Raw genomic sequence first — 24,674 nt, 5'->3', positions numbered from 1 at the left:
CTTAAAAAAAAATTAATAACAGCACGTGGAAGAGGCACACAGATAATAGAACACATCTGTTTTGGAAAGTTTAATAGAAATGAAAAAAAATCAATATATTTACATAAAGGTATAATATAACATTAAATTGAGAAGGAAACTAACTTTTTTTTTTTTTTAAATTAAAAAAAACAGTTGGACAGACAGAACATGCCAGTGTAACTCTGAAGGAAGAAGCTGAAACTATGGAGACAAGTCCATCTGTTGCAAGCACCAAGGATGGTGTAGATGCTGAGAAAGACGATGACGACGATGCTTATACAGTTAAACAGTTGCCATCTTCGGAAGAAGACGCGGAAAACCTTGACCAGGCATCTGAGCCTCAGTCTTATGATCTGGGTTTTAAAAAGGTTTTTAAATTTGTTGGATTCAGATTCACCGTGAAGAAGGAAAAGACAGGGAAATCGGAACCAGTTCAGCTGCTTACTGTAAAAAAAGAAACACGAGTCCATGAAGGAGCTGGTGATGAAAAAGAAGTCAGCTCAGAAGAAACAGCGATGCCTGAGGATGCATACTGTGCAGAAGACAACACCAAAGACACATTGAAAAATGAACAAACAGAACCTGAATCTCCTAAAACACCAGAAGCAAATGAGATTTGTTCTGAATCAGCTGCCTTAGCCACTGATACTACATCACCATTAAGAAGATTTTTTACTCAGGGATGGAGTGCATTTAGAAAAAAGAAGAGTTTCAGGAAGCCTAAAGAAGATGAACTACAGTCTCCTCCACAAGAAGAGGAGCAAGAAAAAGAGGGCTCAACATTAACAACTGAAACCAGTGAAAAGGAGGAGAAATCTGAGTTCGAGAAGCAAGATGAAGAGAAGAACATGACAGCAGTAACTGCTGAAGTGCACGAGAAGGAGCAAACTGAAGGTGAAAAGCAGGAGTCAGAAAAGACTGTGGCAGCCATAGGAGCTGAAGCATGTGAGAAGGAAGAGCTAATCAGGCATGATGAGCAGGGACAAAAAGAGGATGTAGCAGCAGCAGTTGTTAAAGAAAGTGCGATGGAGAAAAAAGCTGAAGAAGGTGATCAAGAAGGAAACCTGGTGGAAGTCTCAGAAGATCTTGGTCAAAAGGAAGAAAAAACTGAAGAAGGAGGAAAGGAAAGTGAGGTGACAGAGAAACTACTAAAAACAAGGTCAGTGGTACCTGTTATCACTGACAGTGTGAACGGAGAACTGAAAATGTCCTCGGAAGTACTACCTGTGGGAGAAAAACTGGAGTCAACTGGAGCCAAGTGTGAAACAGAGGACAAAAATGAAATGGCTTCTGAAGAGAAACTTGAAGCAGGATCTTTGGCTATTGAATTTTCTAGTGAAGAGCTCAAAAAATCTGAAGGAAGAGAAGGAAATAAACCTTCTTCACTGGGGAAAGAAACTTCCGATGAAAAAATAGAGGAAGCAGAATTGAAAATTTCACCCACATCAGAAGACACAACTGGAAAGTTAGACACACAAGGAGAAGCTCAAGATAGAACCACAGAGAAGAAAGCAAGCGAAGAGCATGAGACAAAACTGACTCTGGGTGCTCCTGAGTTGAAGTCCTTTTCTACTTCTGAATGTTCTGTTGACACGGAGGATGATCAACAGACAATCAAACCCACTGATGAAGGTCTACAGGGAAAAACTGGCATAGTTATGACTGATACTGTCAAACCAGATGAAGTAACCACAGAAATAACTCCTGAAGAGGCAGCTGGAAAGAGGCCTCCAGAAGGTATCACAAATGAAGCTGAACTGTTGTCTTCTCAAGAAAAAACTAAACCACAAGGCAGCCCTTTAAAGAAACTCTTTACGGGGACTGGATTAAAAAAACTGTCTGGGAAGAAACAAAAAGGCAAAAGAGAAGAATCTAAGTTAGGGGAACAGGGTGAACCAATTCAGCACTTATCAGATTCCCCAGATAGCCCAGAGGAACAGAAGGGGGAGAGTTCTGCTTCTTCTCCTGAGGAGATGAATGAAATTCCTTCTTTGGAAAAATCTGCAGATGGAATGCAAGTCACTGAAAATGAAGAAGCTGCAACTTCAGATGTGGAGCGAAAAAGAGAAAGTGTCACAGCCTGGGCGTCATTTAAAAAGATGGTGACTCCCAAGAAACGTGTCAGAAGACCTTCTGAAAGTGATAAAGAAGAAGAAATTGATAAGACAAAGGATGGTGCAGTGTCTTCAACTGAAAATGCTGTTGATGAAAAGCAGGGAGAATTCAAAGAAAATGGGATGGACCAGAAACCAGAGAAAGCCACGGAAGAGCCCAAAAGAAAGGTTGACACCTCTGTGTCCTGGGAAGCTTTTATATGTGTAGGTTCTTCAAAGAAAAGAGCCAGGAGGAAATCATCATCATCTGATGAAGAAACTGAACATAAACTTGCTCAAGAAAGCCAAAAAGTGGAAGAACCTGGACAGACCAAAGAAACAGTAACAGATGCAATTCTTACCAGCTCTCAGGAGAGTGATCAAGGACAAGGGAATTCTTCCCCAGAACAAGCCGGAAGCCCATCTGAGGGCGAAGGTATTTCAACATGGGAATCCTTTAAAAGGTTAGTCACTCCAAGAAGGAAATCCAAAACCAGAATGGAAGAGAGGACTGAAGACTCTGTGGTGGGATCCAGCCTGGAGCATTCAACATCAGATGGTGAGCCTGGAAAAGATGAATCATGGGTTCCATTTAGAAAGCTGATGCCTAGGCGTAGGAAGAAAAAGTCAGATCGGAAGCCAGAGCCAAATCATCTTAAACAAACAAGAGAAGACATGGCAGAAACAGCTGAAGAAGATTCAGATATTCCAGCTGTTGTTCCTTTATCCGAATACGAAGCAGCAGAGCAGGAAAAGATGGAAGCCCAACAAGCAAAAGATGCTGAAGCGATGAGAGAACGAACCTCAGAGGAAGAGAGAGCAGAAAAATTAGAGGAGAGCCTAAGAATTGAGCAAGGACATGAAGGGCTGGTACATGTGGTTACTGTTACCGTTGTGGAAGGGGAAAGGGCAATCAGCAGTATTGAAGAAAGGTCACCATCTTGGATATCTGCTGCTCTGACAGAGTGCATTGAGCAGGCAAAAGAAGAGGAAGAGACGGAAACTGAGAAAACATTTGAATCAGATGTTCTTGTGGAAGAAGCAGTGGCAGCTGCTAAGACAGAGCCAGAGATGAGAAAGGATCGAAGTGATGACACCACAGCAAGTGAGCTAGAGCTAACCTCCGAAGCAGTGACAGCTCTGGAAGAGACAGCAGAAGCTTCCTGTGCTGAAGGAACAATGGAAGTGTCCCTTGCTGAGGAGACAACTGAGATGGTTTCTGCTGTTTCACAGTTGTTAGAAACCCCAGACACTACAGAGGAAGTTACACCTGTACAAGAAGTAGAGGCCACTGAACAAAATTTGAAAGAGTTAGACAAACAAACACAAAAAGTTCTTCAGGAAGTTGCTGAAAGAGTAAAGTCAGCAGATGCAGCCCAGCTGGTTAGTGAAAGAACCATGACAACAACTGTAATTACAACAGTGCAAGAAGAAATTGATTCAGAAATGAAAGATGATGCTGAAGATGGGCAAGTTGTAGGTCAGGCAACTGTTTTGCTTGACCAGTCCTTGAAAAAAGAGGAACATAAAGATGACCTCCAGGCACTGGGAAGTGCAGGGAGCATTCAGGACCAAACTGGACTTGAAGAGAGTGTCCTTCTGGAAGGTTCTGAGAGAAGTGGACTATCTGCTGGAGCAAAAGAAAGCACAGAAGGATGTGAAAATGTAGATGTATCTAGAGAGGAAAGCCAGTGTCAGGCACGTGAGGAACCAGTTGTAGAAGGCCATGAAGAAATATCTGAAGCTCAGAGAACAGTAGAGGAACCTTCATCACAAGACAGAGACCCTCACATTGTCAAAGCAGTCACTCCTGAAGAAGAGCCATTTCCAAAGCAGGAGGCTTCAGAACAAGAAAAACTACCCATGACGGATTTCGCAGTAGATGAGGCAAGAGATGAATGTATTCCAGGAGTGCGCGCTGCGGTAGGTATTACATATAACACCAAGGTTCATCTGTCAAAGGAAAAAATCCGCAAGCATTAGCTATTATACCTACTTTAGATCCAGGTAGTAGCAATATTACTGCCAGGGTCCTTTTTTGTGCAGCCTGAGGCAACTGAAGTTTGTTTCCAGTGAGACAGACACACAGATGTCCATAAGCAGCAGCCACTGAGGCTTGTATGCAGATTGAGGTGGATGCAATTCCTGCAGAAATGGGTGGGAGATGGTTTGTGTGGATCGGAAGGTGCTGCAACAATTGCAATGAGGGCTCCTGCACAGCACAATGTGACTGAAGATATTATATGAAAATATGTGATACATATGTGATCTATATGGTACCATACATAGCAGGTGGTATCTTCAGTCATAGGCAGAGGTACGATTGTAGCTGAGGTACTTGTGCAAAGCGGGGGAAATAAATGACCCCAGTATCTCCAGCTTTAAATGTGCGGGAGTTCTTGTGGCTGATGTGTCCCTGCCTTCCTCTGTACCTCCCCACCAACTTGCTGGCTTAGTCTTTGTTTCAAGTGCTGCTGGTTATCCCTTGCTTTAGGCTGCCCTTTGTTTAATGAGCTGTGTGTCCTGAGAAACTGAACATGAGCTGGAATCTTGGTGACCCACTGATCTCAGTGTCATCATCTCGTGCTCTTCCCATAACCATACTCCTCTGCTTGTTTTTTCTGGTGCTTTTTCACGCAGAACACTTCTGGTCACTCCCTGTTCCTACCCTTTATCACAGGTCTGTTGCAATTCTCCACAGGTGCAGGACAAGATGGAGTATGAAACCTCTACCTTGGGGCTTCCACCTGAAGAGCCTGTGCAGCTTGAAGGAGAGGGCAAAACCCTCACGATGGGACCAGAATGCACAGAAGCAGCTGTCACTGTGGTCCCCATGAAACCTGAAAGACAAGATGAAATTCCTGACTTAGACTCTCAGGAGCAAACTTGTACCAAAGGAGTTCCTGGCAAGGCACCTGCCCAGAGAGAGGAAAAAGAAGATGATGCTGTGCTCCTTGGAGAAGAAAGCACAGAAGTTGCTGTTGCTGAGGTTCCTCTGCAGAACGAAGTAAAAACCTCTGCCCTTCCTTCAGAAGCAATTGGCTCAGAGGCAGCTGCAGATGCTGAGCAGAGTGTGAGGGATGGGGATGGCAGGCAGATTACAGCAAAAGATCCTGTGCCCTTTGTTGAGCCACAATGCAGAGAAAAAACAACTGAAATCCCCTCCCAGAGTGATGAAACTGAGGGTGGGAAAATGGAAGGTGCTGTGCCCAAAACTGAAACACACTTCGAGAGGGGTACCCCTGTCACTGAGGCCCCCACGCAGATTGAAGCAGACAGTGTATCTAATGTAGCGTCAATATGCCCAGATCTCCCTGAAAATGGAAGCACCATCCTCACTGACACAATTGCTAAGAAATGTGAAACACTAAGCAGCTTAGCTGAAGAAGAGACTGTGGAAAAAGAAGAAAAACTTGCAGAAACCTCCACCTGTCAAGACTTTCAGAAAGAAGATAACAAAAATGAGCACTCGATGGAAGGAGCCAAAGAAGTATTTGAATATGGAAAAGGGGAGGCTGTGAGAGGTGCTGAATGTTCAAGTGCTGTCCAGCAAGAGGTTTTAACTGTGCAAGAGGAAGGCTCTGACTCAGCCTTCCCACAAGCTAGAGGCTTGGAGGCTCTCACTGTGCCTGTGCCTGTAGCAGCTGCAGCAGCTGAAGAGCACATCATGGCAGAAACTGTGACACCCGCAGACACAACATCTGAAACTGTACAGCCCTTGGCAAACACAGCAGAACAAATGGCTTCTGAAGGAGTCCCAGTTGCTACTATTGACTTTTCAGGCTGTGGGACTGCAGAGCTTGGTAGTGCAGGAGCACCTGAGCCTCAAGTATCTCCCACTTCCATGAATGGAATGTTAGAGGAGCAAGAGAGGCCCCAGAGTACAGAGCAACCCAAACAAAATGGTATTCCTCTAACTCACAGTCTGTCTCTCACCCACACAGAATTTGAGGACGTTGTTCAGTCTGTGAGTACAGAGTCTCGGAGCACGAAAATTGTATTGAATGCCATTGAGACAGCTGTTCACAAACTTGCAGAAACAGAAGAGCCAGCTGCCTTTGAGCCAGAGCAGTGCATTAAGTCCACAGGGAAAAGCCCATCAGGTACAAATATACCTGAGCTTCTGGAAAGTACGCAGGTGGATCATCAGATTCCAGTAGGCACGGAAGAGATATGGAATAATGAACAAGAGCTCCAGCAATCACGAATAGTGAAAACTGCTACAACAGCAGAGTCTGCAGAAATTCATGTACCTGTGGAAAAGACAAAAGACATGCTGTTAACTTCGGAGGTGCTGGAAGATGGACAAAGTGAGAATTCTTTAACAATTGTGACTAGCCCTGAAGACATTTCAAGGGGAAGTGAGAGACTTCAGAAATCAACACTAGAACTAAGTACTTCAGAAAATTCGACCAAAGACCCGGTTGGCCGGATTATGGAAATACCAGACCAACATACAGGTCAGCAAATGTGCAGAGAAAGTGAAGAACAACAACATCCCCTGCCAGTGGAGGATGGAAAAACACAGACATGGGAGAATGATAGTTGCCAAGAAGCAACATCTTGTGATAGTCCACAAAGTCAGAACTCAGTGGCTCCTGAGGCCTTGAATGTAAGTAGCATTTTTAGTCAGCAATTTCTTTTTTTTCATAGTAGTTTTTGGAGTCTGTAAAACTGTCTTGTTTTTTTTTTTTAATTCTGGTGAAAGACTGCTCCTCAGTTTAACCAACAGGCCACAGATTATCTATATATATATATTTTTTAATCATTATTTCTTTTTCCCCCTCACTTTACTGCCTCTATCTTGGCTAACACTTTCTTTTCTGTTCTGTACAGCTACCCTCATTTTAATGGACTTTGACTTGGCCTGTAGTTTAGGGTGATATTTCTGGGAGGCAGAAATGTGGTTTCCAGCTTTGCTAGATACACACTCATATGGCACGTGTTTAACGTATGGGATTTAATCTGCAAACATGTTTCCTCTTTAACAAAGCTCTTTGTAAAATCCTAAGGGATGTGAGTGTCACCTTCCATGATAAACCTGGAGTGCCCCATGTACTAAAGCTCTTTGCACTTCAGTGAAGTCTGAATCAGAAATGATAGGTACAACTTCTCCTTAGGATGTTTACTATGCTTGCTTAACTAAGTCATGAGACCTTTATCTCTATCTTTGAGAGCTGCTTGGGAAAATAAGATATTTTTGAGAGAGTAAGTTGTCATTAATATGGCTTTTTTTCACTGTCGTCTTTCTTTCAGATGTGCTAAGCATCCATGCGGCGTTTGGAGAGATGCCAGTCCTAGAGAACAACTGACAATCCTGCAGCAAAACCAGGAGCTTTATTCACTACCCTTTATTCTTGGATGTTAACATTTGCTTTTTTGAAGACTTCACCCTTTTTGTCATTTCTATGAAAAAAAAAAATGGCTTTAATGTTCGCTATATCTACACGTGTGTTCCACTTGAAGGGCATTTGCCTTTGCCCAAAATATACCATTTAGACTGGAGATACACAACTGAGTGAATGGACAGACCATTAAATTTGTGCCACAGTTTTTACCCCACTTAACGTGTGTCTTGTCTGTCCCACCTCCTTGAATCCTTTAGCTCATCCCTTAATCCTCCTACCTTTCTGCAGTCCCCTCTACTCCCCACATCTTCCCTAGCTGCCTTGATTTGACCTGCAAGTGGCTGTAGATGCTGCTTGATTCATGTGTGAGGAGGAGAAGGAAGGCTGGCTGATGAGAACACATGAGACTTCTGGCTGAGTAGCAGACTTGTCTTCATCAAACAGCAGGAACTGGATCACACACAAATTCTTGAGCAAGATACTCAAGATTGCTGCCTTTCAGTCCCATTCAGGTATCTCTATCCATCCTTCAGTTGTATCTGTGCAGGCCTGATTTAGTCAGAAATGACTTCTACAGTGTAGCTTGAAAGGAGATTGAGAATACCCTTCTTCTTTTGTTCCAGACTTCAGGTCTCAGGACTAGACTGTAATGTGTTGAATATTTATATGTATGTCTTAAACCCAGTTCTGATTTTAATGTAGAGCTATGATACTTCTGTACTATTTAGGTGTACCCTTAAATGAATTTTGTAGAGTAGCTTGGAGCGGAAATTGATACCATTGGAGCGGAAATTGATAACATGTACTTTCCTATTTATTGTTCCAGGTTTTTCCCCTTGTAAAATCTCTCAAAAACTTGGCTGCCTTGCTTTGAATATTTATATGTATATCCTAAACCCAGTTCTGATTTTAATGTAGAACTACAATACTTCTAAAGACAAAAGAGGCCTGACCTGTGTCAGATCCACCAACCACTTCTACTCGCAGTCTTCCCTCATTTCTGAGAATCCCATAGACTTACCATTTCCCTGCTGTCTCGCTCATGTAACAACCCTCAAGTCACATCCCTCTCGTTTCAGAGTCTGCTCATTTCTGGTCACTGCCCCATCCAACCCCAGGCCTTTACCCAAACCTACACCATCTAACATCCTTCCTGCAGAGAGCCTTCCTCCTTTCCCAACCCCTGCTTGAACCTCTTTCCTTATCACAGCAGGTGGAGTAGCAGGAAGGAGGGTAAGGGCTTGGTGATGCATTCTGTCTTGGATTGCAAAACGCTGATGAGAATTTTGGGCTGCTGAGATCTTAAAAACCTTCAGCTTAAAAACCAACAGCTGTAGACCAGAATGAGCAGGGCGATTTAACAATGGGAAGAAGCCCCAAGACTACGAGTCCTGGGGTGTCTGTCCCCAACAGGAGTTGGTCCTCTCTTTTGTTGTTTACATTAAAATCAAATACGGGGTACAAGTCCAAACTTGCAGCTCTGATTTGAAAAGTGAAGGTTACAGATCACACTTTGTGAAACTGATGCCCATCAAGTTGAACAATAGCTCACTATCCTACCTGTATAGTAATTTATTTTAAAAACAACTTCTAGTGTACAAATGCTCTTGTTATGGCAGGGCTCGCCTCTCCTCGAGGCTGCACATACAGCAAGCAATGCAACTGCACCGGTGTGATTGCACCATCTGGTGCTGCCCTGCGTGGAAGCATCGAAAGATTTTTTTTTTTTCCTTACCTCAGAGCAAATTATATAAATGTTTAAAGCCCAACAATGTGGTTTCAAACAATCCCGTCTATGTCAGTCCATCGTTAGCAGCAGCTTCCCCCCCTAGCTTTGGGCAATTCCACCAACCTCGGCTGGTTTCCACAGGTTTAAGTTGGCTTGCAAGTTAATAGTGCTCTTAATAACACCTCACAAGTGCAAACTTGGCTGAATTTGTACAAATAGTATACCTATGTACATTAAGCCATATTGCAACAACTGCAGCAGGTAAAATGAAATAACAATAGCATGACCTGTGTAATCCTGATTCTTACGTTTGTAGCTCCAAAGCTGTTAATAATATGTAAAGTTAATTCTTGTCTGAACCTCATTTAAATAAAGCTAGCTGTACCACAGTGTAAATTGTCTGTTGGTAGTAATTGGACAGACGAGTGCTTAAACTTGCCTGTTTTCTCCGTTAATCCAGGGCCCAGGTAAGCAATGCAACAAACTTAACTATAAAACAAATACAAAAGCTTCTTATTATAACCGACAGCTAAAGAAATACTGCACCCAAAACCACGCTAATGGTGCAAGGGGCATGCCTCCACAGAAGGATACTACATTGTTTCAGCGTATTGCTTTGGCCTCTGAAACTCTCATTTGAGACTGTGACTTCTGGCTTGTGCTTAAAGCTCAAAGCTTTCTCTAATCCAATGTACTGGGTTACTAAATTTGATTTTGTGTTTTTAAGGTAGATTTTCATTGATTAAATAAAGCTACAAATTTGTTCTAAAGTGTGTATGTGGGTTTTTTTCAGCTTGCTTAGTGTAAATTATTTTCTGATAGTTGCTTCATCTTCAGAGTTAGCTTTGCTCCTGACAGTTCGTTTGTTGTTGACTGACATTCAGTCTTTGTGAATTGAAGGAACTAATTACAGAATTAAACTGTGATTTGGTTGTAAGGTTCTTTGAAATAAGCATACTTAAGAAGTAGTAATAAGAATAAGGTACTTTAGAAGACTGTGAAGAAAAAAGCCTCAATATAAGTAACAGTATTCAGTGAGCCACAATGAAAAATGAGTAAATAATTCCCTGGCATAAATGAAGTATTAAAAAAACCCAACAAAACAACAATATGAACGTCCACCAAAAAAACAATGGCATAGAGTAGAAGATTAAGGACCTTAGACCCATAATGCATATCTTCTAGGCTCCCACACTTCTGCTTAGCTGGACTATACTCCTCATGGCACTGAATATTCAGAGGTCCTTGTGATTTATGTTCACAGACCTTGGATTTAAGACATGAAGCTTCTCCAGCCATCTATGTTCTATGGCTAAAGATGTTTAGCAGCATTTGTATCTCAAGGCTTGCATGGATTTCATACCTAAACTCATTTTGTAAAGCTACACATCTACCTTCCTATCGCAGCTAAAATGCTAAATCCAGTATCTGCAAATACTTACCTGCTCTGGTCACAGCAAACGCAGAGATGTCAAAGTGCTGCAGGATGCCTGTCCCTCCTCTTGCTTCTGTATTGCATCAGGGGGCTCATACTGCAGGTATGCTGGTTTGACTGAATATAAGTTAATTCATGCAGTTAGAAACATTTCTTTTTCATAGCTAGTACAGTCATTATTTGGACTAAGTTTGAGAAAAAGAGATAACACCCCAGCACAGAGTTAATGTTTTTAATTGCTCTGCTATGAGATCCAAGGACATTCTGAGTGCTCCACCAACAGGTGTGAAGCATCGAGGAAGGGGGGCATGGATGGGGCAGCCCCTGACTGACATCCAGACTGATCAACAGGAGTATTCCATCCCATTAGCGTCATGTTTCATATCGAAGGAGAGTCGGGATCTTCCACTCTTTCTCCTTTGTTGGAGCTGGGACAGAGACCTGTTCAGGAGAGTTCTGTTCAGGACTTTCTTCAGTTTGGCCTTCTGCCATCCTGCCATTTTGCAGAGGCCTCTGGGCCTTTCTGCCTTTTTCCTCTTTTCCCTCTCTGGGATTGGTTGTTGGGACCAGGTGCTGTTTTCCTGGGACTGGCTGCTCAATGTGGACAGAGTTTGTGAAGAATTACATTAAGTATATTTTATATTCTATTTCTCTTATATATATATATGTTTACTAGTTGTTTATTAATATTTTGTTATTTTATTCAACTGTGTTTATCTCAACCCAAGTTTCTCCCTTCCCTTTTGATTCTCTCCCCTATTTGGAGGGTGGGAGGAGGGGGGAGTGAATGAGTGGCTATCCTAGTTGTATTGCTAGCTCGGGTTAAACCACGACAGCAGGTGACAGATCTCACTGCCCAGCTCTAACATCGGAGGTATAGATCAAACCAGTATCTCTCACCAGACTTTGTGTTCAAGGCGCACAACCTCTGCCAGTCCTTTTACAAGGTTTATTCATTTATACTATCCCGTTACTTGTTAACATGAAGTCCCTAAAAAGGCATCAAAGTAGGGATTAGAGACCCAGCCTCTTGCATGAGAGGTTTGTGTGCTGCTTTCTCTTTCGCAATGCTGTTTTATTGGCAATAGCTCAAGTATCCTGGCTATTAGCTCAAGCTATGGAAGCAGATCTGGCTTTCCAATTCAGATCCAGAGCATATGGGAGGCAGCTGTGCTCGTTAAGGAACCTGCACAGCTTGGATGCAGCAAGTGCCTGGGGATGGGCAGGCGGCTTGCCAAAAGCACAGAGGATTCCTGAGATGGTCATGTCTGGATGCCAAACACTGGATGTTTGTCATTCACACTGCCACAAGGGAGGGGAGCAGGCCTGAGGAGGCTGATGGCCCTGTAAGGAAGGATGTGGTTTGGAACGAGGAACAATGTGGAGCCAGGAGAAGGCCAGTGGAATTGACAGCACAGGGTTTGGAGTCCTGATTTCAGGGAGATGGATGAGATGTGGTAAAAGACTTTTAGCTTTGTGAACATTTTAAGATGCTACTAACAAGATGGAAGCTTGGCCACCACAACATTAATATCTGATTTAGGGCTGATGTCATTTCTAGTTGGACACTACATTTAGTCTTCACAAAAGTGAGAATGAAAGATAAGGATGCGGTAAAGGCCCGTAGCTGTTCTGGTCCAACATCCTCTTGAAAAAATAATATAAACTCTTTAAAATTTGAGGAACATTTTAAGTGTCTCCTGTTCCTCCTTGAAAAAGACATCCATTTCCAGAGCTTGAAAACCCCACATGTCTCAGTCCTTGCTGCTGGGACAGACAAAATGATGAAATGAGGGAAGCAGAAGTCTAATATGCCATGGGAGTTGCTTCCTGGGAATGGCCTCTGTGTGAAGTCCTGCAGCAGCTTGACCCTCTCCTCATAATCTAGCCGACCAATCTGTCCCTGTCCCTCCTACAAAAGCACCAGACTAGAAAGAATAACCTGCAAGACACCTTTTCTTCTAAGCAGCTAGACAAGAAGGGAATTGTAAAAATTTGCAAGGAGTTCACAAGCCAACTGCTGTCCTGAAAGGCAGACATCCCATGAAGCCTTTGGGAAGCAGCCCAACAGCAATCCCTGCCTTCTCCCCAGCACTACTGTCCCTATCTCATGGTCTCCTGTGGACCCTCAGCCTTGCAGTGCTGCAGCCTCCTCTCCCTTGCTTGAGCTATTGTCTCTGCTTGGTAAGCAGGTTCCTTGAGAACCTTTGAACCCATTTCTAGGAGATTTTCATCAAACAGTCCCACAGTTGGCATGTCTCCTGGTTTTGTTAAAGGAAGTTTTTTTTCCTTCTCCAGCGGGGTGATTGGACTAGATGGTCTTTTGAGGTCCCTTCCAACCCCTAATATTCTGTGACTGTGACTCTGTGATTCTATGATTCTGTGATGCGTTCCCAGGTTCTGTTGGCAAGAGGAAAGGGGAACCCCTAGCAAGCTGTGTCTCTAGCTGCCCGCCAGTTGCCTGCAAGGAGTCATGAGTGTCTTTTGAACTGTCCTCCACTCCTGCTGGCTTCTTGCTTCTGGTCTTTCCCACTTAGACCCAGCGTTACACACAGGCTTTCAGCTCTGGTTTTTTTCTGCCTTTGTCTGAGTCGTGCCAGATGGAGATAGAGATTTCCACATATCCAAGGGTAAGCATGTTGGCATTAATGCAGGACTGAAGAAGAATAGAAGGGAGACTTGATAGGCCTTGTTTCCACCAGAGATGCTAAGAAGAAGAAATGATTAGTGTTCAATTTCATAGCTGGTTCAGCCATTAAAAATACTCGTAGCGTAGATAAAGGGAAGAAATGTCACTGTCTTCACCCAGGAAAAAGAGTTAGACATCCATCTCTCTCTCTCTCTATCCTCTCTCTCTCTCTCTCTCTATCCTCTCTCTCTCTCTCTCTCTCTCCTCTCTCTCTCTCTCTCTCTATCCTCTCTCTCTCCCTAGGTTATATTAAAGTACCTCTTACTAAATAAGTATAAAATATGTGGTATGTACCCTAGTGTTTGAAGAAATGTCTCTAACTTTGTGAATTCCCATTAAGCCATGGTAAGCTTTCTGTTAAATTCTATAGTTTGACAGTTCTTTCTGGACCTAAGAATAAACGAACACAGATATGAGAGTGGTTCTTTGGCTTTATCCTTGTGTAGTCTTAGTATACAACAACACAATGTTTGATTAATAAGACTCCCAAAATATTAATAAAATAAGCACATCAGTTTTTATTTGGAAACCATCTTAAAATTAAAAGAGAGTTCAAAAGTATTATTGCTACTTCTAGCTGTCCTTACAATCTTACTTCCCTTTACTGACTAAAGTGTTTTTGCAGTGAGTTATTTTTGGTTGTGGAGTGTTCTGGTGTTTGCGAGAGGTGTATTACCAATAGAGTAATAATCCTGGCTTCTTCAGAAGAATGTCCATTTCTTCTCACCCCACTCCCTCACAAATTACTTGGTTTGAACATCTCTGTTTTAAAATGTTCAGGGAGTTAGGATGTTATCAGAGGTCAGACTTTTAATTAGGAATTAACAATTAACGGAAATAATTTTAAACTGTTAGATAAAGGGAAAAATAAAAAGCTTTGTTTACATCAACTGAGAAACAACAACCAGTAGGCTGTCGATAGTGAATATAAACATAGTTTGCCCTCTACATAGCTATTAGAAGTCAGTATACTTGTAGATTTAGTTTTGCCTATTGTGTAGTTGTGTTTCAGCACTATCTAGAGTGCATTGTCTATGTGCTTATGAAGATGCTGTTCTTCTCAAAGGGAACATAGGCAAGCAGAATCAAGGAAGCATCTGGGCTGGAAGGGACCTCTGGAGATCAGGTGGTCCAGCCCCTGTGCAAAGCAGGGCCAGCTGCAGAGTAAGATCCAACTTAAAAGATGGATCAAATAAAAAAATCAATCACTTTGGGGAATTCGGTGATGCACGTACTTTTGAAAGCAGTGTCCACCATGCCTTTAGGCATCAAAGCAGCACCTGTACACTTAAAAGAAAAGGGCCGTGCCTTCTCCAAAGATGTTGCTGTTTAACATTGATCATTATTATTCTTTATTTTGTCATCTTCGCATTCTAACAAGGTTGGTCAGAGAGAAGAGCACACTTACTCATGCTCTTGCGCTTTCACCTATTGCACAAAATCAAGGGTCAAGAACAATGCTAAACTGAAACCAAGGCAGTATCCAAGCCCAAGAATCTTTTGGAGCCTTGAACATGCCATAGATTTTTATCTTCACGTGTTGTCCTGTTTCATCATCAAGCATGTTCATCGCACAGTTATTACTACAATTAAAATTCTCATTATAGGCAACAGCAGTTTTACCTGCTCATTTTTGTGTTTAAATGGAAGAACTTAAAGGCTCGGTGCCCTTGTTCCTTTCCACCCTTTCCCTCCAAAGTTACTTATTTGGGGCATGGGGAGCCTGCAATTTTGTGCTCTGAACTGGATGTGTGCTGGCTTCTTGATTGCTGCATTTTGGCGGGTTTAATGTAGATGCCAGTCTGTGAACTTAGGCAACTTGTGGCCAGAGGGAGCGACAGTATTAATACCTAAATTGTCCCAGCAAGACGGAGAGGATGGTTGCCCGTGTCCTGAAGGTAGAACTCAAGCAGTGCTCAAGAATGAGATTATGCAAACACAGACTTACGAGCAATTGGGGGTTGGATTTTACCTGCCTGCATAGTAACAACCTCATTAAGTGATGTGGAATTGCTGTAGATGAGGTTTCTGTTTGGCCATAGTGGTGATGTGATGTATGGGAGAATTACAAGATTTATGATCTTTAAAACAAATATGTTGTAATGTAACTGTTCTGGGGATTTTAAGTTTCCAGAAAAATACAAAATTTCCCATGGGCATTTTAACAAGTTATTGTTCTTTTGTGACAGAGCTGTAAATAAGATTTCTTTTTTGGCCATCATTTTAGATCAACACACTCTTCCTTTTTCCTTTTTTTTCCCCCCTTTTCCTTTTTTTTTTTCCCCTTTCCCCTTCTTTTTCTTTTTTTTTTTTTTCCTTTTTTTCGAGGGTCTTGCTGCATCAGGATACTGAGCTTTGCTTCAGGGGTAATTACATACATTGTTCTGTGTATTCTTTGAGTAATTATAGGACAGAATTAATTTTTTTTCTCGCAGTTTTTCTTAAAGTAAAAAAGATAAACCTTACACAACAATAATGACAACAACAAAAAGCCTAAACATAAGCCTTGTGCCCGCCCGCCTCCCCCCGCCCCCCCCTCCCCCCAAAAAAAATGAAAGAAAGAAAGAGAATGAGAGAATATAAGCTCAAAAGGTATATTTGCAAATAAATTTTGGAAAGACCTATACACTGATATAAGGAATGAAAGGAATTTTGGTAATCTTAGAGCAAAAACTGGTCCTTAAAAAAAAAATTAATAACAGCACGTGGAAGAGGCACACAGATAATAGAACACATCTGTTTTGGAAAGTTTAATAGAAATGAAAAAAAATCAATATATTTACATAAAGGTATAATATAACATTAAATTGAGAAGGAAACTAACTTTTTTTTTTTTTTAAATTAAAAAAAACAGTTGGACAGACAGAACATGCCAGTGTAACTCTGAAGGAAGAAGCTGAAACTATGGAGACAAGTCCATCTGTTGCAAGCACCAAGGATGGTGTAGATGCTGAGAAAGACGATGACGACGATGCTTATACAGTTAAACAGTTGCCATCTTCGGAAGAAGACGCGGAAAACCTTGACCAGGCATCTGAGCCTCAGTCTTATGATCTGGGTTTTAAAAAGGTTTTTAAATTTGTTGGATTCAGATTCACCGTGAAGAAGGAAAAGACAGGGAAATCGGAACCAGTTCAGCTGCTTACTGTAAAAAAAGAAACACGAGTCCATGAAGGAGCTGGTGATGAAAAAGAAGTCAGCTCAGAAGAAACAGCGATGCCTGAGGATGCATACTGTGCAGAAGACAACACCAAAGACACATTGAAAAATGAACAAACAGAACCTGAATCTCCTAAAACACCAGAAGCAAATGAGATTTGTTCTGAATCAGCTGCCTTAGCCACTGATACTACATCACCATTAAGAAGATTTTTTACTCAGGGATGGAGTGCATTTAGAAAAAAGAAGAGTTTCAGGAAGCCTAAAGAAGATGAACTACAGTCTCCTCCACAAGAAGAGGAGCAAGAAAAAGAGGGCTCAACATTAACAACTGAAACCAGTGAAAAGGAGGAGAAATCTGAGTTCGAGAAGCAAGATGAAGAGAAGAACATGACAGCAGTAACTGCTGAAGTGCACGAGAAGGAGCAAACTGAAGGTGAAAAGCAGGAGTCAGAAAAGACTGTGGCAGCCATAGGAGCTGAAGCATGTGAGAAGGAAGAGCTAATCAGGCATGATGAGCAGGGACAAAAAGAGGATGTAGCAGCAGCAGTTGTTAAAGAAAGTGCGATGGAGAAAAAAGCTGAAGAAGGTGATCAAGAAGGAAACCTGGTGGAAGTCTCAGAAGATCTTGGTCAAAAGGAAGAAAAAACTGAAGAAGGAGGAAAGGAAAGTGAGGTGACAGAGAAACTACTAAAAACAAGGTCAGTGGTACCTGTTATCACTGACAGTGTGAACGGAGAACTGAAAATGTCCTCGGAAGTACTACCTGTGGGAGAAAAACTGGAGTCAACTGGAGCCAAGTGTGAAACAGAGGACAAAAATGAAATGGCTTCTGAAGAGAAACTTGAAGCAGGATCTTTGGCTATTGAATTTTCTAGTGAAGAGCTCAAAAAATCTGAAGGAAGAGAAGGAAATAAACCTTCTTCACTGGGGAAAGAAACTTCCGATGAAAAAATAGAGGAAGCAGAATTGAAAATTTCACCCACATCAGAAGACACAACTGGAAAGTTAGACACACAAGGAGAAGCTCAAGATAGAACCACAGAGAAGAAAGCAAGCGAAGAGCATGAGACAAAACTGACTCTGGGTGCTCCTGAGTTGAAGTCCTTTTCTACTTCTGAATGTTCTGTTGACACGGAGGATGATCAACAGACAATCAAACCCACTGATGAAGGTCTACAGGGAAAAACTGGCATAGTTATGACTGATACTGTCAAACCAGATGAAGTAACCACAGAAATAACTCCTGAAGAGGCAGCTGGAAAGAGGCCTCCAGAAGGTATCACAAATGAAGCTGAACTGTTGTCTTCTCAAGAAAAAACTAAACCACAAGGCAGCCCTTTAAAGAAACTCTTTACGGGGACTGGATTAAAAAAACTGTCTGGGAAGAAACAAAAAGGCAAAAGAGAAGAATCTAAGTTAGGGGAACAGGGTGAACCAATTCAGCACTTATCAGATTCCCCAGATAGCCCAGAGGAACAGAAGGGGGAGAGTTCTGCTTCTTCTCCTGAGGAGATGAATGAAATTCCTTCTTTGGAAAAATCTGCAGATGGAATGCAAGTCACTGAAAATGAAGAAGCTGCAACTTCAGATGTGGAGCGAAAAAGAGAAAGTGTCACAGCCTGGGCGTCATTTAAAAAGATGGTGACTCCCAAGAAACGTGTCAGAAGACCTTCTGAAAGTGATAAAGAAGAAGAAATTGATAAGACAAAGGATGGTGCAGTGTCTTCAACTGAAAATGCTGTTGATGAAAAGCAGGGAGAATTCAAAGAAAATGGGATGGACCAGAAACCAGAGAAAGCCACGGAAGAGCCCAAAAGAAAGGTTGACACCTCTGTGTCCTGGGAAGCTTTTATATGTGTAGGTTCTTCAAAGAAAAGAGCCAGGAGGAAATCATCATCATCTGATGAAGAAACTGAACATAAACTTGCTCAAGAAAGCCAAAAAGTGGAAGAACCTGGACAGACCAAAGAAACAGTAACAGATGCAATTCTTACCAGCTCTCAGGAGAGTGATCAAGGACAAGGGAATTCTTCCCCAGAACAAGCCGGAAGCCCATCTGAGGGCGAAGGTATTTCAACATGGGAATCCTTTAAAAGGTTAGTCACTCCAAGAAGGAAATCCAAAACCAGAATGGAAGAGAGGACTGAAGACTCTGTGGTGGGATCCAGCCTGGAGCATTCAACATCAGATGGTGAGCCTGGAAAAGATGAATCATGGGTTCCATTTAGAAAGCTGATGCCTAGGCGTAGGAAGAAAAAGTCAGATCGGAAGCCAGAGCCAAATCATCTTAAACAAACAAGAGAAGACATGGCAGAAACAGCTGAAGAAGATTCAGATATTCCAGCTGTTGTTCCTTTATCCGAATACGAAGCAGCAGAGCAGGAAAAGATGGAAGCCCAACAAGCAAAAGATGCTGAAGCGATGAGAGAACGAACCTCAGAGGAAGAGAGAGCAGAAAAATTAGAGGAGAGCCTAAGAATTGAGCAAGGACATGAAGGGCTGGTACATGTGGTTACTGTTACCGTTGTGGAAGGGGAAAGGGCAATCAGCAGTATTGAAGAAAGGTCACCATCTTGGATATCTGCTGCTCTGACAGAGTGCATTGAGCAGGCAAAAGAAGAGGAAGAGACGGAAACTGAGAAAACATTTGAATCAGATGTTCTTGTGGAAGAAGCAGTGGCAGCTGCTAAGACAGAGCCAGAGATGAGAAAGGATCGAAGTGATGACACCACAGCAAGTGAGCTAGAGCTAACCTCCGAAGCAGTGACAGCTCTGGAAGAGACAGCAGAAGCTTCCTGTGCTGAAGGAACAATGGAAGTGTCCCTTGCTGAGGAGACAACTGAGATGGTTTCTGCTGTTTCACAGTTGTTAGAAACCCCAGACACTACAGAGGAAGTTACACCTGTACAAGAAGTAGAGGCCACTGAACAAAATTTGAAAGAGTTAGACAAACAAACACAAAAAGTTCTTCAGGAAGTTGCTGAAAGAGTAAAGTCAGCAGATGCAGCCCAGCTGGTTAGTGAAAGAACCATGACAACAACTGTAATTACAACAGTGCAAGAAGAAATTGATTCAGAAATGAAAGATGATGCTGAAGATGGGCAAGTTGTAGGTCAGGCAACTGTTTTGCTTGACCAGTCCTTGAAAAAAGAGGAACATAAAGATGACCTCCAGGCACTGGGAAGTGCAGGGAGCATTCAGGACCAAACTGGACTTGAAGAGAGTGTCCTTCTGGAAGGTTCTGAGAGAAGTGGACTATCTGCTGGAGCAAAAGAAAGCACAGAAGGATGTGAAAATGTAGATGTATCTAGAGAGGAAAGCCAGTGTCAGGCACGTGAGGAACCAGTTGTAGAAGGCCATGAAGAAATATCTGAAGCTCAGAGAACAGTAGAGGAACCTTCATCACAAGACAGAGACCCTCACATTGTCAAAGCAGTCACTCCTGAAGAAGAGCCATTTCCAAAGCAGGAGGCTTCAGAACAAGAAAAACTACCCATGACGGATTTCGCAGTAGATGAGGCAAGAGATGAATGTATTCCAGGAGTGCGCGCTGCGGTAGGTATTACATATAACACCAAGGTTCATCTGTCAAAGGAAAAAATCCGCAAGCATTAGCTATTATACCTACTTTAGATCCAGGTAGTAGCAATATTACTGCCAGGGTCCTTTTTTGTGCAGCCTGAGGCAACTGAAGTTTGTTTCCAGTGAGACAGACACACAGATGTCCATAAGCAGCAGCCACTGAGGCTTGTATGCAGATTGAGGTGGATGCAATTCCTGCAGAAATGGGTGGGAGATGGTTTGTGTGGATCGGAAGGTGCTGCAACAATTGCAATGAGGGCTCCTGCACAGCACAATGTGACTGAAGATATTATATGAAAATATGTGATACATATGTGATCTATATGGTACCATACATAGCAGGTGGTATCTTCAGTCATAGGCAGAGGTACGATTGTAGCTGAGGTACTTGTGCAAAGCGGGGGAAATAAATGACCCCAGTATCTCCAGCTTTAAATGTGCGGGAGTTCTTGTGGCTGATGTGTCCCTGCCTTCCTCTGTACCTCCCCACCAACTTGCTGGCTTAGTCTTTGTTTCAAGTGCTGCTGGTTATCCCTTGCTTTAGGCTGCCCTTTGTTTAATGAGCTGTGTGTCCTGAGAAACTGAACATGAGCTGGAATCTTGGTGACCCACTGATCTCAGTGTCATCATCTCGTGCTCTTCCCATAACCATACTCCTCTGCTTGTTTTTTCTGGTGCTTTTTCACGCAGAACACTTCTGGTCACTCCCTGTTCCTACCCTTTATCACAGGTCTGTTGCAATTCTCCACAGGTGCAGGACAAGATGGAGTATGAAACCTCTACCTTGGGGCTTCCACCTGAAGAGCCTGTGCAGCTTGAAGGAGAGGGCAAAACCCTCACGATGGGACCAGAATGCACAGAAGCAGCTGTCACTGTGGTCCCCATGAAACCTGAAAGACAAGATGAAATTCCTGACTTAGACTCTCAGGAGCAAACTTGTACCAAAGGAGTTCCTGGCAAGGCACCTGCCCAGAGAGAGGAAAAAGAAGATGATGCTGTGCTCCTTGGAGAAGAAAGCACAGAAGTTGCTGTTGCTGAGGTTCCTCTGCAGAACGAAGTAAAAACCTCTGCCCTTCCTTCAGAAGCAATTGGCTCAGAGGCAGCTGCAGATGCTGAGCAGAGTGTGAGGGATGGGGATGGCAGGCAGATTACAGCAAAAGATCCTGTGCCCTTTGTTGAGCCACAATGCAGAGAAAAAACAACTGAAATCCCCTCCCAGAGTGATGAAACTGAGGGTGGGAAAATGGAAGGTGCTGTGCCCAAAACTGAAACACACTTCGAGAGGGGTACCCCTGTCACTGAGGCCCCCACGCAGATTGAAGCAGACAGTGTATCTAATGTAGCGTCAATATGCCCAGATCTCCCTGAAAATGGAAGCACCATCCTCACTGACACAATTGCTAAGAAATGTGAAACACTAAGCAGCTTAGCTGAAGAAGAGACTGTGGAAAAAGAAGAAAAACTTGCAGAAACCTCCACCTGTCAAGACTTTCAGAAAGAAGATAACAAAAATGAGCACTCGATGGAAGGAGCCAAAGAAGTATTTGAATATGGAAAAGGGGAGGCTGTGAGAGGTGCTGAATGTTCAAGTGCTGTCCAGCAAGAGGTTTTAACTGTGCAAGAGGAAGGCTCTGACTCAGCCTTCCCACAAGCTAGAGGCTTGGAGGCTCTCACTGTGCCTGTGCCTGTAGCAGCTGCAGCAGCTGAAGAGCACATCATGGCAGAAACTGTGACACCCGCAGACACAACATCTGAAACTGTACAGCCCTTGGCAAACACAGCAGAACAAATGGCTTCTGAAGGAGTCCCAGTTGCTACTATTGACTTTTCAGGCTGTGGGACTGCAGAGCTTGGTAGTGCAGGAGCACCTGAGCCTCAAGTATCTCCCACTTCCATGAATGGAATGTTAGAGGAGCAAGAGAGGCCCCAGAGTACAGAGCAACCCAAACAAAATGGTATTCCTCTAACTCACAGTCTGTCTCTCACCCACACAGAATTTGAGGACGTTGTTCAGTCTGTGAGTACAGAGTCTCGGAGCACGAAAATTGTATTGAATGCCATTGAGACAGCTGTTCACAAACTTGCAGAAACAGAAGAGCCAGCTGCCTTTGAGCCAGAGCAGTGCATTAAGTCCACAGGGAAAAGCCCATCAGGTACAAATATACCTGAGCTTCTGGAAAGTACGCAGGTGGATCATCAGATTCCAGTAGGCACGGAAGAGATATGGAATAATGAACAAGAGCTCCAGCAATCACGAATAGTGAAAACTGCTACAACAGCAGAGTCTGCAGAAATTCATGTACCTGTGGAAAAGACAAAAGACATGCTGTTAACTTCGGAGGTGCTGGAAGATGGACAAAGTGAGAATTCTTTAACAATTGTGACTAGCCCTGAAGACATTTCAAGGGGAAGTGAGAGACTTCAGAAATCAACACTAGAACTAAGTACTTCAGAAAATTCGACCAAAGACCCGGTTGGCCGGATTATGGAAATACCAGACCAACATACAGGTCAGCAAATGTGCAGAGAAAGTGAAGAACAACAACATCCCCTGCCAGTGGAGGATGGAAAAACACAGACATGGGAGAATGATAGTTGCCAAGAAGCAACATCTTGTGATAGTCCACAAAGTCAGAACTCAGTGGCTCCTGAGGCCTTGAATGTAAGTAGCATTTTTAGTCAGCAATTTCTTTTTTTTCATAGTAGTTTTTGGAGTCTGTAAAACTGTCTTGTTTTTTTTTTTTAATTCTGGTGAAAGACTGCTCCTCAGTTTAACCAACAGGCCACAGATTATCTATATATATATATTTTTTAATCATTATTTCTTTTTCCCCCTCACTTTACTGCCTCTATCTTGGCTAACACTTTCTTTTCTGTTCTGTACAGCTACCCTCATTTTAATGGACTTTGACTTGGCCTGTAGTTTAGGGTGATATTTCTGGGAGGCAGAAATGTGGTTTCCAGCTTTGCTAGATACACACTCATATGGCACGTGTTTAACGTATGGGATTTAATCTGCAAACATGTTTCCTCTTTAACAAAGCTCTTTGTAAAATCCTAAGGGATGTGAGTGTCACCTTCCATGATAAACCTGGAGTGCCCCATGTACTAAAGCTCTTTGCACTTCAGTGAAGTCTGAATCAGAAATGATAGGTACAACTTCTCCTTAGGATGTTTACTATGCTTGCTTAACTAAGTCATGAGACCTTTATCTCTATCTTTGAGAGCTGCTTGGGAAAATAAGATATTTTTGAGAGAGTAAGTTGTCATTAATATGGCTTTTTTTCACTGTCGTCTTTCTTTCAGATGTGCTAAGCATCCATGCGGCGTTTGGAGAGATGCCAGTCCTAGAGAACAACTGACAATCCTGCAGCAAAACCAGGAGCTTTATTCACTACCCTTTATTCTTGGATGTTAACATTTGCTTTTTTGAAGACTTCACCCTTTTTGTCATTTCTATGAAAAAAAAAAATGGCTTTAATGTTCGCTATATCTACACGTGTGTTCCACTTGAAGGGCATTTGCCTTTGCCCAAAATATACCATTTAGACTGGAGATACACAACTGAGTGAATGGACAGACCATTAAATTTGTGCCACAGTTTTTACCCCACTTAACGTGTGTCTTGTCTGTCCCACCTCCTTGAATCCTTTAGCTCATCCCTTAATCCTCCTACCTTTCTGCAGTCCCCTCTACTCCCCACATCTTCCCTAGCTGCCTTGATTTGACCTGCAAGTGGCTGTAGATGCTGCTTGATTCATGTGTGAGGAGGAGAAGGAAGGCTGGCTGATGAGAACACATGAGACTTCTGGCTGAGTAGCAGACTTGTCTTCATCAAACAGCAGGAACTGGATCACACACAAATTCTTGAGCAAGATACTCAAGATTGCTGCCTTTCAGTCCCATTCAGGTATCTCTATCCATCCTTCAGTTGTATCTGTGCAGGCCTGATTTAGTCAGAAATGACTTCTACAGTGTAGCTTGAAAGGAGATTGAGAATACCCTTCTTCTTTTGTTCCAGACTTCAGGTCTCAGGACTAGACTGTAATGTGTTGAATATTTATATGTATGTCTTAAACCCAGTTCTGATTTTAATGTAGAGCTATGATACTTCTGTACTATTTAGGTGTACCCTTAAATGAATTTTGTAGAGTAGCTTGGAGCGGAAATTGATACCATTGGAGCGGAAATTGATAACATGTACTTTCCTATTTATTGTTCCAGGTTTTTCCCCTTGTAAAATCTCTCAAAAACTTGGCTGCCTTGCTTTGAATATTTATATGTATATCCTAAACCCAGTTCTGATTTTAATGTAGAACTACAATACTTCTAAAGACAAAAGAGGCCTGACCTGTGTCAGATCCACCAACCACTTCTACTCGCAGTCTTCCCTCATTTCTGAGAATCCCATAGACTTACCATTTCCCTGCTGTCTCGCTCATGTAACAACCCTCAAGTCACATCCCTCTCGTTTCAGAGTCTGCTCATTTCTGGTCACTGCCCCATCCAACCCCAGGCCTTTACCCAAACCTACACCATCTAACATCCTTCCTGCAGAGAGCCTTCCTCCTTTCCCAACCCCTGCTTGAACCTCTTTCCTTATCACAGCAGGTGG

The 24,674-nt window shown here is 42.7% G+C and overlaps 2 protein-coding genes across 2 annotated transcripts; both read left to right on the top strand.

The window, feature by feature from the left end:
- Positions 1 to 174: 174 nt before the first annotated feature.
- LOC136002798 (A-kinase anchor protein 12-like) lies at positions 175 to 8,392 on the top strand (the record flags this gene model as incomplete). The annotated part of the gene is made up of 3 exons (XM_065658024.1): positions 175 to 4,037; positions 4,816 to 6,726; positions 7,371 to 8,392. Coding segments are annotated over 3 exons (5,783 nt in total), but the record flags the coding sequence as incomplete, so codon positions are not given.
- Positions 8,393 to 12,004: 3,612 nt separating this feature from the next.
- On the top strand, positions 12,005 to 24,387 carry LOC136002797 (A-kinase anchor protein 12-like). Its single transcript, XM_065658023.1, has 4 exons — positions 12,005 to 12,083; positions 16,170 to 20,032; positions 20,811 to 22,721; positions 23,366 to 24,387. The coding sequence occupies exons 1-4, from the start codon at positions 12,005 to 12,007 to the stop codon at positions 23,372 to 23,374; spliced, it is 5,862 nt and encodes a 1,953-aa protein (XP_065514095.1). The 3' UTR covers positions 23,375 to 24,387.
- Positions 24,388 to 24,674: the final 287 nt, after the last annotated feature.

Source organism: Caloenas nicobarica, unplaced genomic scaffold (genome assembly GCF_036013445.1).
Source record: "Caloenas nicobarica isolate bCalNic1 unplaced genomic scaffold, bCalNic1.hap1 Scaffold_404, whole genome shotgun sequence".
NCBI lineage: Eukaryota > Metazoa > Chordata > Aves > Columbiformes > Columbidae > Caloenas > Caloenas nicobarica.
This window is presented reverse-complemented; position numbering and strand designations above follow the sequence as displayed.

Coding starts and splice junctions, on each gene's coding strand:
- LOC136002797 (XM_065658023.1), top strand. CDS start 12,005: ATGTGGAGCCAGGAGAAGGCCAGTGGAATTGACAGCACAGGGTTTGGA. Junction 12,084..16,169: donor AGGGAGATGGATGAGATGTG/GTAAAAGACTTT, acceptor TAAAAAAAACAG/TTGGACAGACAGAACATGCC. Junction 20,033..20,810: donor TTCCAGGAGTGCGCGCTGCG/GTAGGTATTACA, acceptor AATTCTCCACAG/GTGCAGGACAAGATGGAGTA.